Source organism: Magnolia sinica, chromosome 12 (genome assembly GCF_029962835.1).
Source record: "Magnolia sinica isolate HGM2019 chromosome 12, MsV1, whole genome shotgun sequence".
Classification (NCBI taxonomy): Eukaryota; Viridiplantae; Streptophyta; class Magnoliopsida; order Magnoliales; family Magnoliaceae; genus Magnolia; species Magnolia sinica.
The window spans coordinates 68,609,641-68,624,593 of record NC_080584.1 but is presented as its reverse complement, the minus strand read 5'-3'; the positions used below and the strand labels follow the sequence as shown (position 1 = coordinate 68,624,593).

The following is a 14,953-nucleotide window of genomic DNA, read 5'->3' as shown; positions in this document are numbered from 1 at the left end:
GTAGACCTTTCACCTCGGTTCCTAGCAACTGAGGTTAAAAAGTAGACCTTTCGTCTCGGTTCCTATGTGACTGGGGCTAAAAAGTAGGCCTTTCGCCTCGGTTCCTATGCAACTAAGGCTAAAAGGTAGGCCTTTCGCCTCGGTTCCTATGCAAGTGAGACTAAAAAGTAGACCTTTTGCCTCGGTTCCCAGCAACTGAGGCTAAAAAGTAGACATTTCGCCTCGGTTCTTATATGACTAAGGCTAAAAAGTAGACCTTTTGCCTCGGTTCCTATGCAATTGAGGCTAAAAAGTAGACCTTTCGCCTCGGTTCCTATGCAACTGAGGCTAAAAGGTAGACCTTTCGCCTCGGTTCATAGCAATTGAGGCTAAAAAGTAGACCTTTCGTCTCGGTTCCTATGCAACTGAGGTTAAAAAGTAAACCTTTCGCCTCGGTTCCTATGCAACTGAGGCTAAAAAGTATACCTTTCGCCTCGGTTCCTAGCAACTGAGGCTAAAAAGTAGACTTTTCGCCTCGGTTTCTATGGAACCGAGGCTAAAAGTAGACCTTTCGCCTCGGTTTCTATGGAACCGAGGCTAAAAGTAGACCTTTCGCCTCGGTTTCTATGGAACCGAGGCTAAAAGTAGACCTTTCGCCTCGGTTCTTATGCAATTGAGGCTAAAAAATACATTTAGCCTCCATTTTTTCAATTGAGGCTAAAGACCTACTTTCTTGTAGTGCACTAGCCATCTTAGCTAGCCCATCTGCTACCAAATTGCCTTCTTGGAGGGTGTGGGTGAGCTTAAGATTAAGGCCTCGGATCTTCCTCCATGTAGAGTCTACTATGTACCATAAGTTGCAGGGTGAGTGAATGGAGCCCACTATCTTCCTCAAATCTTCCTCCAAACGTGGTTGCAACCTCACTTGCCAAAATAGGCCGCTCTTGCTAGGAATATCAAAATTGTTTCTCTTTGTGATTCGTTACTAGTTTTATAAGGGAGGACTACATGGATAAGAGAGGTGAGAGGGTGACGTAGGGATGGACGTGATGAGGTTGATCACCATCTTCCTCAAGGGGATAGCTACTCCGAATCCACAGAGCTTCTCTGGACTCCTCATAGAGATTCCTCAAATCCACGAGGAAAAATAAGAAAAATAGAAATAAATTCTAAAAAATTCAAAAATTAATTGATAGATAATAAAAACAAATTGAAATATCTTTAAATAGTGAGACCAAAATTAGGAAGAAGTTTCGGAATCAAACTCCAACTCAAACTCCCTAAATCTCGTGACTTACTAAGATGGTCATGATTCCTAGTAGACTTCTTAGTTTTCAGCCAAAAATAGTAAGTGTCATATTTGGCCTAACCACGTTATTCTCCTAAATTTTTTAAGCCCTTCTCATGTTGGGCACAACTCCTAAAGCTCAAAAGATAAAGAGTTATAATCAAAATAAAACTTATTATAAATAGTAAAAATGAAATTAAAAAGGACTTTTGACCATTGATCTAATGGAATTCCGCAAATTCGGCATGGGCAACCTGGCGTAGTAGGGTTGAGTGGCTAGCTAAAGTAGCTTCTCCTACCCAATATCATATACGGTATGTCCAATTACTCATTCTGGTTTGCCAGATATGTCTGTTTGAAGGTTCTGACAGTCCTGATCACTTCCACCTCCAATCGGGCCTCCTTTGATCTATCTTAAACATGAAAGTGTCTGTGACCCTCTATACATCAGACAGACTATAGTCATCGATATATAATCTAGGCATCGTTAACTGACTCAAGTGAGGAATTGATTGTGGGCCAGGCTTTGTGCCACTCAGCTTACTTTTCGAAGGGTTAGTGTAGCCGTCTACTATACGGGCATGTTTCATTTTCCTTCTCATGTAATATACACCGCGGTCGTTCCTACACACTTATTTCCCTATAGAACACCTCGCTTCAAAAGAGACCAAGAATGAAAAAGGACAAAATTGAATAGAAAATAAAAGGTGACGCTGTCCACATTCAATAATGAAAAGCAAATAAAGAGAATCATTTCCATGTTCATCAACATTGTGGAAGGCATTTGGCCTATGTCACGACTTCACAGAATTACAATTACAGGTGGATGTGTTCCCTCCCTTTTTGGTTAAAAAACATAAGGACAAAAAAAAAAAAAAAAAATCTTCAAATTACCGGCCTGCTCTCCCACGGCATCTAGTCTGTACACGTGGTCCAATGATAGGAATCGTCCTCATTCTTCGTTCTATCTTTTTTTTACTGTTTATGGACAATATTGGCATTTGGAATCTTGAAAGGAATTATACAGTGCAGTTCTTTTTTTCTTTTCTCCTGGTTTCGCTTTCACGGCTGTTAGGGGGTAAATTGGCCTTTTGAAGGAGACCAGCACATAGGCTTTTAATGGTTGCAGAGAAGGGTCAGGTCATTGCTCATCCCCTTATCCTCCCGGGTTCTAATTTGATCTTATTTTGTGTAACGTAAGTTTTCGAAAATCTATTATTATATTGCTGGTGGTGTGCTCCCAAATCAAAAAATAAAATAAAATAAAACAAAAAAGACACTTGGCCATTTCAGGGAGTCCGTCAGCCACTTCATTGAATTCCCTGAGCACATCTTGGATGCTGGCATTAGTAGAGCCGAGATCGGCTCGATCATTCCTCCACTAGTACCTGAATTCCCAAGCAGGGCAAGCCACAATTAATTATGACTTGAACCCTAAGTAAGACTGGTCTTTACATTTTCTAGCCCAATAGTTTGACGAATCCGTCCAAAATTGCTCTCCTCTCCGCAGTTGTGTTAAAGACACTTTCCACAAGAATTGTAGAAAGAGAAAACTAACTTTCCCTTGTAATCTCTAAACACTCTCACCTATGGGATGAGGATCTGCAAACGGTCGAGGAGCCATCAACGTTCAACTTAAAATAGCCCTCTCTTGCCTTACTCCAATTCATCAAAGTTTTTTCTTCCTTAAACTTCACCTAAATAACTAAAAATTAGGAGAAAAATCTTTTTTAACAAAACTATGTTGAGATGAGAATCACCCCACTAGGAGATTCTTCACGTTGGACACCATGGTAGCTACTCTTCATGAAACCACCATCACAGTCCTCTGGCATCAAAGACGACCATCCATACACAATTACCCTGAGCCTTCCAATATCAGGGAACTGTTGATTTGGTGGGCCATCACATGTCATGCATGGTAACATCCAATCTCTGCAATTTAGTAAAGAAAATCATGAGTAAGGTGAAAAAGGCCTCAAGAACTTGCCTGTTGTAGTAGTTGTGGAAGAAGGCCGTGGAGGCAGTGCTGCATCAGCTGCGTAGAAACGCTGGACGTCGTATCTCAAATTACAACTTGCTCCTAAAAGTCTTCCACCTTGCTTCCCATTGCAGCATGACGGAATCTCAGAGAGAGCATGTTGTAAGCAATTTTTGCAGTCATCTCTCGCCAAATGCTGGCTGCACTGTACAAGCCCATATATCGTCTGAAAGCTTGTAAAATTCACTTCCCCAGTCGCGAACATAGGCCTCCAAGGGATTTCGGTTGCATCTCTCACAAGCTTAGCCATTAAACCATCCAAGACCAGATTGAACCCATTTGGGTCTGTAACGTTTTCTGTATTCGACGTGTTAAATCCTTTTAATGATTTATCTGTCGGATCGTAAACTGAGTAGATCCTCTTTTCTGAGTAGTGTAACATACATGAATCGTACCATATAATAGATGTCCTGTTAGGGCACCTTCGTGTGATTTCTTGACTGGCCTCATGGATGCACTTCTTGCAAACTTCCCCAGTAACGTCTCCCCTGCAAAGGTAGAGGGCATGGGCAATATCTGGCTCTTCACCTTTCTCCCTATAAAGGAAGGGCGATGTACCAGCATTTGCAGTTAGAATAGAGAAGACTTCTTCCAAGTTCGATTGGAAAGTGGTATTGCCTCCGTAACTAGCTGTATTTTCACAAAATTGGTAGAAGGGGTCTTCGGCCTTGCTGGGATTACACAGGAGTAATAGATATTGGATCATGAGAAAGAGAAGGAAACCCAAGGCTTTGGATGTGAAAATTGGCATTTTTTCTTTGCTGGTTTATGCTGAGAGAGAAGAAAATAAGAGGAAGAATGCATTGAGACTTTCAAGTCCTGGGATTTTAACATTTCTATCATATATAACATTTTCACCACGTAATTATTTTTCACCACATTGGTTAATAAAAATACCTTCTTCGTAAAGACTTGTCCCTTAACAGGAACAGTGGAGTTTACAACATGATGGATGACGTCGATTGGACTCGCTTTCTCTGACTTCTTTTAATACATCTTTTACCAACTTCACCTCTTCTCCACATGTGGCGGCCAAATGCTTTATAAATAAAATACTCAACTATTATAAGATCTAACATGTTACGTATATAAAATTTGCTCCATTCATTTGGTAAGCACCATTATTTAAACTATATAGAGAAAAAGCTTGATTAAAGTTCACACGGGTCATGTTGATGCGTAAATCTAGTTAGAGCTCTGTGGACCGGTGAGCCTGCATACTCCCCGGTTCAGAGAAGACTAACCATATTTCTGCATCAACAGGCCGCACAACCAAAACCACTAAGTTTTATGGCCCATCTGAGTAGGCTGATTTGTGTATCTTCTCTTCATTCTGGTGAGTTAGGCCTGCTTAACAGGTTTAACGAAACAAGTACCATATGGTGGGTCCACAGATAAACTTATGGTTGGCGTCCCATTCCTACTATTCCATGTGGTGTGGCTCATCTATAACTTGTATGTAGCAGATATTTTACCAGGGAGCTTGCTCACATGGAATGTAGAAATCTGATGGACAGCGAAGAATTTGCATTTACATTATGGTGGCCCTACAATGCATAAAACAGCTGTTGAAAAGGGACGCGGACTAGCTACTGACAGGTTGAGTAGCGAGACTCCCTACTAGAACAGTTCTGTGGGTCCCACCATGATGTATGTTTTGTATTCACACCGTCCATTCATTTGGAGAGACCATTTTAAGGCATAATCCAAAGAATGAGTCAGATCCAAAGCTCGAGTGGACCCCATCAAAGAAAACAGTAGAGAGATTGACACCCACCATTAAAAACTTCTAAGGGCCACAAAAGTTTTTGATCAAGCTAATATTTATTTTTTCCCTTCATTAATGTCTGTTTTAAGTTATCAACAGGCTGGATCTCAAATAAACATCACGGTGAACCTTAGGAAGGTTTCAATCGGTGGGTGTCACTCTCTCTACTATTTTCTTTGGTGTGGTCCATATAGCTTTGGATCTGGCTCATTCTTTGGATCATGCACTAAAATGATATTTCTAAATGGATGGACGGTGTGGATACAACACATGCATCATGGTGGGACCCACTGAACTTGGTGATGTCACTTCATTAGAGTTTCGCTACTCAACCTGTCAGTACCCAATCCGCGTCCGTTGAAAAGAATTCCGGTACCTCTGAATCTTTTCACATTGTCTCTCTATTCCTCGTCGTACGCGGATTGCGTCCTAACCCCGCCTGGACCGATTACGTCCGTGTAGGGCTCTGTGAGGCTCACCGTGATGTAAGTGGTTTATCCAAGCCGTTCATCCCTTTTCTCAAATCATTTTAAGTGTGATTCTAAAAATGAAGAAGGTTCACAACTCTAGTGGACCACACCAAAGGAAGCTGCAGTGATGATGACATCCACCATTGAAACCTTTCTAAGGGCCACCGTGATGTTTTTTTTACCATCCAACCTATTAATAAGGTCATGTAAACGTGGATGAAGTGAAAACACAAATATCAGCTTGATCCGAAACTTCTCCAGCTTCCAAGAAGTTTTTAATGGTGGACATTCAATCCCCACTTTGTGGTCCACTTAAGACCTGTACCTGCCTCATCTTTTAGTTCATTTCTTAAAATGATATGCGATAAACGATGAATGTCATGGATAAAACACGTACATTACAGTGGGCATCACCTCGCTCCACGGGTGCTGCACCTGCGGGAAGCGAATTGCCTACCTAGCGCACCGAATAAACTATGTGGGAACCACCATGATTTGTGTCATCTAAATCTATGTGAGACCCTGAATGTGGAGCCCATTGTGATGTATATGACTACATCCATGCCGTCTAAAGAATGAAGCGGATGCACGTCACAGGTGCACCATAATACAAGAAAAAGTTATCACTGACCATTAAAAGCTTCTCTAGGGTGATAAAAGTTTTGAATCAAGCTGATATTTGTGTGGTCTCTTCATCTAAATCTTTACCTTTGTGACCTTATCAGTTGGATGGAAAATAAACATTCCAGTGCCCACCATTAAGTTTTTAATGGTGGAGATTCAATCATTACTGTTTCCTGTGGTATGGCCCACGTAAGATTATGGTCCCCATTCAATTATTCCATGGAAAATGATCTTGTATTGGGAGGCCGATTGGCTAGTCTGCCATCCATTATTGACCTTGATAGTGTGTTGAGGTCACCAAGTTTTGTGGGTTCCACCATGATATACATTTTGTATCTATAATGTGCATTCATTTTCAAAGATAATTTTAGAGCATGGACCAAAATTGGGTGGATTCAATGTTCAAGTGAACCACACCATAGAAAGCAGTTTTGGCAATCACGTCCACAGTTGAAACCTTTATATGGCTCACCATGAAGTTTATCTGTCATCTAACTTATTCGCATCATCACACATACCTGGATGAGGGGAAACACAAATATCGGCTTGATCCAAAATTCGGATGGTCCCAATAATTAAGTTTTCAATGGTAGACGTTCAATCCCCCTTGCTTTGTGGTGTGGTCCACTTGAGCTTTAGTTTGTCTCATTTGCCAGGCCATGAACTAAAATGATCTCCAAATATGTATAGACTGGTGTGGATATAACACACATCTTGGTGAGGCTCAGAGAACATGGTGACCTCAACACACTACTGAGGTTGGTGCAATCCGCTTCCCTTGTATTGATGGTGGGAATCCTCCACTAACTGACATGGCTGGGCGTGCTCCATATGGCCTGTTGTGGCTCGTTTTTCAGTTCTAATCATGTAATGATTGCCAGCATAGCATAATTGGATCTGAGGCTCAATTCAAATGGAACAACTATGACCCAAGCACCGAAATAGCCAGATATATTGTACATGAGAGAGATCAAATGAAATCGGCCACCTATTCAATCACTCGCTCAGTATATAAATAGAATTAAGAAATATTTAGATAATAGGGTTCATCCTCTAATTATGGGTTACACATTTGCCTTCGGTATGAAAGGACTTTTCAATAAAAATAAAAGATCAAAAGATGAATTCTTACAGTCATGGAGAGCAACTGCACAACACCTTCTTAGATAGAGAATTGAATCCAACATATGAGTGTATATCCAAATTATAGCTAAGATTACTATCTATTTAATTAACATTACGAATTATACTACAAAATGTAAACAACATGCAAAAAGTAAATGATTACACTAAGAATGTAATTAACTGGTAGAAATGACAAAGTGATTACACAAAGGAATGGACATGGTGGGAAATTGAATGGACAATTGAAAGATATATTGGGTTTGATTGGGTTGGTATGAGATATTTTTTCTTGCTAAATTCATTTGCTATTTATAGCATGGTGCTGATCTTCTGAATGCTACCCACATTATGGTGGTTATAGCATTACTTGTTTTCCTTCTGGATGCTCACGTTCTAACAGTTTCTATAACCATTTCAACACTATATGGCTTTTTGGAGATTACCTTCCAAACTTGCCACCTGTCAGAGTAACCACTCCAGACCCCCTTACTGACTCGATTGCATTCCACTCGGCTGCTTGGTTGAGCTCCCGGATGACTATCGGCTGCTTAGCTAACCTCTTGGATGGCTATCGACCGCTTTGTTTACCTTCTAGATAACTATAGACCACTTAGCCAACCTCCTGGATTGCTATCGGTCGTTTAGCTGGTTGCTTGGTTTTCTTTTGAATTTCCCTCAGCTGTTTCATGTCTTGTTTCCTATTAAATACGATTCCGTAAAAAGTATTCTAAGCATTATTGAAGATCTTTAGTCTGCAATATTTTTCCATAGCTATAACATTGTCCTTGCATCACTTTGCCGTTGGTAAAAGGTAAATGAGATGTTAATTTGTTATTTGACGCAATAAATGTGATAGTGCAGTCGTGTAAAAACATAAATTTTGACTATCTTAGTCAAACTCAGGTATCATGATAAAAGAAAATAGTAAATTCAGTTGTCTTGGTCAAACTTGATCATCATAATCGAAAAACAGTAAATTCGGTCATCTTTGTCAAACTCAGCCATCATGATCAAAAAATGGCAAATTTAATCATCCTAATTAAACTCAGTAGTCTTGGTCGAAAAACGGTAAATTCGGCCATTCTGGTCGAACTCATCCTCCCTGATTAGAAATTAAAAAAATCGATTGTGACAATGAAAACTATTTATTAATCCATTCTGAATCAGGCTTATGATTGACCGAGGTAGTAATATGGCGAAGAACTTGGTCTGCTACTTCCTAAATTATTTGAATAATCTGGTCACGATGTACATGACATGATTCGGCCATTGGAGGTGATTCAGGCCCTACCTAATTTCGTCTTCCATCATATAGTAACCTAAGGAACGGCTACCCCAGGTGTGTGTGTGTGTGTGTGTGTGTGTGTGTGTGTGTGTGTGTGTATTAGCTTCCTTCTTCAAGAATAAAATTCTTGACCTCTCGCTCTAGTCGCTTGAATTCAATGGACAGTGGAGTGTTCCATCCATCCTATATCGAAACGGGAAGGGTATTCCAATCTAATGGGTGTTGTTGGTCAGTCCATTCAGGATATATGGCTTATGATAGACAGGGATAGTGTTATGGCCAAGCACTTGGCTTGCCACTTCCTGAACCATCTATATGATTTGGTCATGATCCACTCGCAGGGGTTCCATCATAGGCGATGGATTAGGACATAATCGGTTAATTTGATCCCTCTTGGAACAGTGGGTTCCTAAGGAAATGTTAGATATTATGCCCTCTTTATAAACCCTAATTCCCAACTTCATGAATGAAATTCCTAGCCTTTTGCTCTGATCGTCTAAATTCAATAGGTGGTGGAGTATTTCGTACCTCCTAAATTGAATTGGTGTTGAGTTTCGATGTGGAAGAGGCATTGGTGACGGCTAGACTACATTACTAATAGAACTTCCCTCGACATTATACTATGTTACCGCAGGTGTTCTTTTGGCTATCATAGACATCAATAAATGTATGACCTTAGTCTAACTAGTCATGTATCTATTAGTATTATCAGTTTTAATACGAAATTGCTCGACTTGGGCTTTCCCATATTCTTAAACATGTTGGATACTTGATTGTATATATCAGAGTACGACCGTTATTTCTTCCGAAAGAACGGTATAAGAGGTCAAAGCCCTTCTTTACTCCCGATACTAAGTGTTAGGATACTATTTAAATTTAAAATTTCAGGGGTCATTTGAACCAACACGTCCTCGATCAGAGGTGGTGCCGTTGATGTGGATGGTTCAACCCCAACGATTTGATTACCCCCGCTATTAATAATTTTAATTGGCAATGTCACGCTGATAAATTAGAGACAGGGTCCTACCGGGTGTGCCAAGAGATATTGTGGCTTGACTTTCGATTCTAGTCACATGATAAGTGCGGGTATGTTGGAATTGAATTTGCGGTTTAATTCAAAACGAACAACCATGACCCTAAGCGCTGAGATGGGTAGATATGTAGCATATAACTGAGATCAAATGCAATTGGCCACCTATTCAGCCACTCGCTTAGTATGTAAATATATAGGATTAAGTATTATTCAGAGGGTAGGGTTCATCCTATGATGATGGGTAACATCTTTGCCTTTTATATAAAAGGACTTTTTAATACAGATAAAAGATCGAGAAAGGAATTCTTACACTCGGTTGTGGAGAGCAATTGCAAAATACCTTCCTAAATAGAGAATTGAATCTAATGTATGAGCATAAACCTAAATTATAGCTAAAATTACTAAGTGTTATACTTGATTAACACTATGGATTACACTATGGACTATAAACAATAGGCAAAAATTAAATGATTACACTAAATAATATAATTGACTAGCAGCAAAGGCAAAGTGATTACATTAAGAAATGTAAATGACGAATAATTGAAAGATATATTAGGTTTGATTGGCTTGATATGAGATGATTTTTCTTGCTGAATTTATGTGCTATTTATTGCCTTGTGTTGATCGTCTGGATGCTTCTCGTATTCTGATTGTTGTTATAACTGCTTTAACACTAATTGCTTTCCTTCTATATGCTTCCCACATTCTTATGGTTGTTGTAACTATTTCAGCAATACATGGCCTTCTAGAGACTTCTTTCTAAACTTTCCACCTATCATAATAAATGATTATTAATATTTTAATGGGAGGGTTACCCTTCTAAACTTTTGTATGTGGTGTGGCCCACCCAAGTCATAAATTGACTTGGTTTTTAATCCCATGGCCCACCATGGAATGGTGCATCTGGCTGATGGGGTAGATGTTCGACACACATCCTGGTGGAGCCAACACAGCTCGACCTCATGGGAAGTTCCCATGAGGTCTACCCTCATAGTACCATATATATATATATATATATATATATATATATATATATATATATATAGAGAGAGAGAGAGAGAGAGAGAGAGAGAGAGAGAGAGAGAGAGAGAGAGAGGCATGCTCACCTAGGAACCTACACATGTGCGCACCTTTGCACACGTGTCATAGGTGTCGAATCCGAATGGTCCATAAGATGTGGAATCCCATGAAACCTTAGGAGGTGAATTTTCACCATGATCTAAAATTCTGGTGGGCCATAGCAAAGAGAAATTCAAATCAAGGGAAGAAACTATTTGCATTTTTCATGGCCCACCGAAGTTTGTTCAAAGGTTTCATAAGGTGCTGCTTCATGTGGACCTCACATCTAGTATGATGAGTTCTCAAATATATATATATATATATATATATATATATATATATATATATATATATATATATATATATATATAGACACACACATATAACATGTGTGCATGTGCCATTGCGCAACTGTCTAAATTCAAACATTTTAAGGCATGAGCCAAAGAATGATGCAGATTCAAAGCTCACATGGATCCCACCACGGCAAACAGTAGAGCCAATGACACCCACCGTTGAAACCTTCCTAAGGCCACTAGGATGTTTATTTGAGATCTAACCTGTTCACAGGTTAAAACGATGAAGGAAAAGCACAAACGTCAGCTTGATCGAAAACTTTTGTAACCCCCAAGGAAATTTTAATGGTACCATAACTTGTCCCCAACCAGGTCTTTCCCGGAAAATGCCACTTTTGCAGGAATTCCATGCCAAGCATCCAATGCTATGCCCGCCAAATTTAGGCTAAACTCCTTGTAGTGCAATACAGACCTTTCCATTTAGATTGAGAACAAACGGTACTAACTATCATGGAATCTACTTCGTACATAGGTGATCTGCATTTCTAAATTCTAAGTCCTGATGTCAAAAACCAGCAGATAGACAAATCAAGTAGGCTAAATCCCACAGGAAACAATGGGCGTTATGGAACTCCAGCCATAAGTTTTTCTGTGCGGCCATCATGTTTTGTATCTTCCATCAAACCCATTCATCATGTGTGAGGGATAGGCTGTAGAGAGTATACTTAAAAAAAAATATCAGCATGATCCAAGGCTCAGGGATCTGATGTAGAGTGGGTCGTGGACAATTTCATGGCCAAGATGGACTGAGAGCGCCGGATCGAAGGCGAAAGTGATTAGGACTGTCAGAACACCAATGCAGGCTTATCTCATAATCTGGAATGAGTTATTCAGCATACAATATATGATTTTGGGTAAGAGAAGCTACTTTAGCCAAGGCATATCTTACAAACTAGAATAAGTTATTCGGCATACGATATATGATTTTGGGTAAGAGAAACTACTTTTGCCAACCAACCCCGCTATGCTGAGTTGCTGATGCTGAATTTGGGAGATTCAATCACATTGACAGTCAAAAAGTCTATTTTAATTTCATTTTTACTGTTTATAATAAGTTTTAGTTCGATTTTATCTCTTGATCCCTAGATCCTTACTCTTGCTCGGGTGGTAGAGTCTTAGGAGTTTCAACACCCGGTCAAGGGTTCGAGTATCCATAGGTGGTGAAATCCCATTGGCGTGAGTGCGTGGGCATGTGTAAAAATAAAAAGTAAATCTCTTGATCCTTTGAGCTTTAGAAGTGATGCCCAACACGGAAAGGGCTTAGAAATTTTATGAGAATAACATGGTTAGGTCAAATTGGACACTTACTATTTTTGGCCAAAAACTATGAAGTCTAGTAGAAATCATGATTGTATATAAGTAGTAAGTTTACTTTTTAGGGAGTTTGATTATGAAACTTCTTCCTAAGTTTGATATCACTATTTAAATGGTTGTAATTTCATTTTTATCATCGATCAATCAATTTTTCAATGACTTAATTTTATTTCTATTTTCTCTGGTGTGGATGGGAGGAATCTCTTTGAAAAGTCTAGAGAAGCTCCATGGATTCAGAGTAATTATCCCCTCAAGGAAGATAGTGATCGACCGTCACATTCATCCCAGCCCTAACATCCCTCACCTTGTGAAATTTGGAGTTCTCAAGTGCAATTTTAGATTGTGTGGCATTAGCGTGGTCAAGCCTTATCTTTTGTACAGATGGTGATACATAAGAATTCTGACCCGAAGGACGGAGTGAATTCATATATATATCATAGTGCGTCCCATAGAGCTTGATGTTTTAGGGGCGTGTAAAATCAACCTGGTAGACTATTCCGGTCCATTCACACAGGTAACCAATTCTGTGAAGTGCGTGTTCGACTGGCAAACCTCTTTGAAATGTCCCTTTCCATTGTTAGTAGTCTTTTCGAGGTCTTGTGTTCCACATGGGAGCATTGGCTGGTAACTGCGTTATTTTTATGACCGCGGGCCTCTCCCAGCGGACACGGTTTGACCGGTGACCCCAGCATCAGCTATAGCCAGCGCCAGAGCTCCAAGGACCCCACCATGATGTATGCGTTTTATCCATGCCATCCATCTACTTTACCAGCTCAGGTTAGACATTAGCCAGAAAGTGAGGAAGAACAAAGTGCAAGGTGGACCACACCACATGAAATAGTGAGGATTGAATGCTTGTCGTTGAATACTTCTTAGGGCTGTAGAAGTTTTTGATCAAGCTGAAATTTGTGTTTCCCCTTCACCTAGGATTATGTGAGTTTTTGAACAGGTTGGATTGCAAATAAACATTATGGTGGGCCTGCAAAAAGTTGTGCAAGACTTCAGTCCCATTGTTTCCTGCAGTGTGGTCCACTTGAACTTTGGATTTGCCTCATTTTTGGGATCAATCCTAAAATGAGCTGCAAAAATGTATGAACTGAGTGTATAAAACACATACATCATGATGGCCCACAGAGCTTTGACACTAGCTATCTGGTTGTTCACCAAAATGGTATGGGCCCTGACCGTGGGCCCCCCCTTGATGTATATATTGTACATCCATGCTGTCCATACGTTTTCCCGGATCATTTTATAACAATATTCTAAAAGCGAAGCAGATCCAAATCTCAGGCGTACCACACCACTTGAAATGGTGGTGATTGACTAGTAAAAACTTCCTGTGAGCCACAAAAGTTTGGAACATGCTGATATGTGTTTTTTTTTCTTCTTTCTTCTTTCCCTTCATCCAGATCCGTGTGACCTTATCAACGGTTGGAAGGAAAATAAAATATGCTGGGCATTATGGTGGGCCCTAGGAATCTTATACTAATGGGAGTTCAATCATCATAGTTTCCAATGGCATGATCCACCTGAGATTTGGATCTGCTTCATTTTTGGGCTCACGTCATAAAAGCAGCTGGCAAACCGTATGGACAGTGTAGATATACAATACATCTATCAAGGTGGCCAAATGGTGTGGGCAGCACCGCATTGGATGAGACCGAACCGCACCTAATCGGCTAGAGTTACACATACTGGGTCCTTTCATGTTGGTTGGGAACTCTTCCAATAAATTAGTTAGTTATTATTATATTCTCGACGCAAATTTGAAGGAAACAATCAGGCTGGTTATAGTATACTCTTCTCTCCTTTCATTTCTCTCGTTTTCATGGCGCCGAGGAAAAGAAAGGAAGCTGAAACTCCGAAGGAGACGGCAGCAGCTCCGGCCTCTCCGAGGAGGACCCGAAGCTCCTCCGCCCGAGTACCAGCACCAGCAGCAGCAGCGCCCGTGCATAAGCGCCCGAGTAAAAAATCCAAGCCCTCCAAAGCCGAGGATGGGTCAAAAGAATCATCGAAACCTGCTGCTGTTGCTGACGTGCCCGATGCTGTAGGGTCCAAGACCATCATAGTCGAAGCCTGCAAACAATGCACTCAATTCAAGAAGGCCTTGCTAGTGAAGGAGGGTTTGGAAAATGGTGTCCCTGGAGTCATTGTGAAAATCAACCCAGAGAATCCAAGGAGAGGATGCTTCGAGATACGCGAGGAAAATGGCAAAACCTTTTTCTCTCTTTTGGCAATGCCACGGTCTTTTGAAAAGATGAGAGCACTTGACATGGACAAAGTTATTGCTGATATCATCAAGAATATTGCTTGATGGAGGGCATATGAACACTTCGACCGTTTTTGCTCCATGGGTCAATACCATTCGATGTCGATCTGAAGGAGAGAGCATGAGGACAAATGTAGCCGCTTCCCGTTCTTTGTTTTGGTTGGAGCTGTCGTCAAGATCCCTGCTATTGTTGCATTTTGATTGAAACCGAAAACCTTAAGAGATGTCTACAACCTGTCATTTTATGTGAATTGGGTGTTGTGAATTACCCTGCTTTCATTCTGAGTTTGGGCATGTTTGTTTTGGTTGAATCCAAAATGTGGATATCGAAATAGAAAA

The 14,953-nt window shown here is 40.4% G+C and overlaps 2 protein-coding genes across 2 annotated transcripts; one reads left to right on the top strand and one right to left on the bottom strand.

The window, feature by feature from the left end:
* Window positions 1-3,006: 3,006 nt before the first annotated feature.
* Window positions 3,007-11,451, bottom strand: LOC131220208 (cysteine-rich repeat secretory protein 38-like). The gene is made up of 3 exons (XM_058215171.1): window positions 11,324-11,451; window positions 3,254-3,979; window positions 3,007-3,202 (listed from the first exon to the last, which is right to left on the bottom strand). The coding sequence occupies exons 1-3, from the start codon at window positions 11,449-11,451 to the stop codon at window positions 3,007-3,009; spliced, it is 1,050 nt and encodes a 349-aa protein (XP_058071154.1).
* A 2,722-nt stretch (window positions 11,452-14,173) lies between these two features.
* LOC131220207 (uncharacterized) lies at window positions 14,174-14,659 on the top strand. The gene has a single exon (XM_058215170.1). It carries the CDS (start codon window positions 14,174-14,176, stop codon window positions 14,657-14,659), a length of 486 nt encoding a protein of 161 aa, XP_058071153.1.
* The last annotated feature ends 294 nt before the right edge of the window (window positions 14,660-14,953 follow it).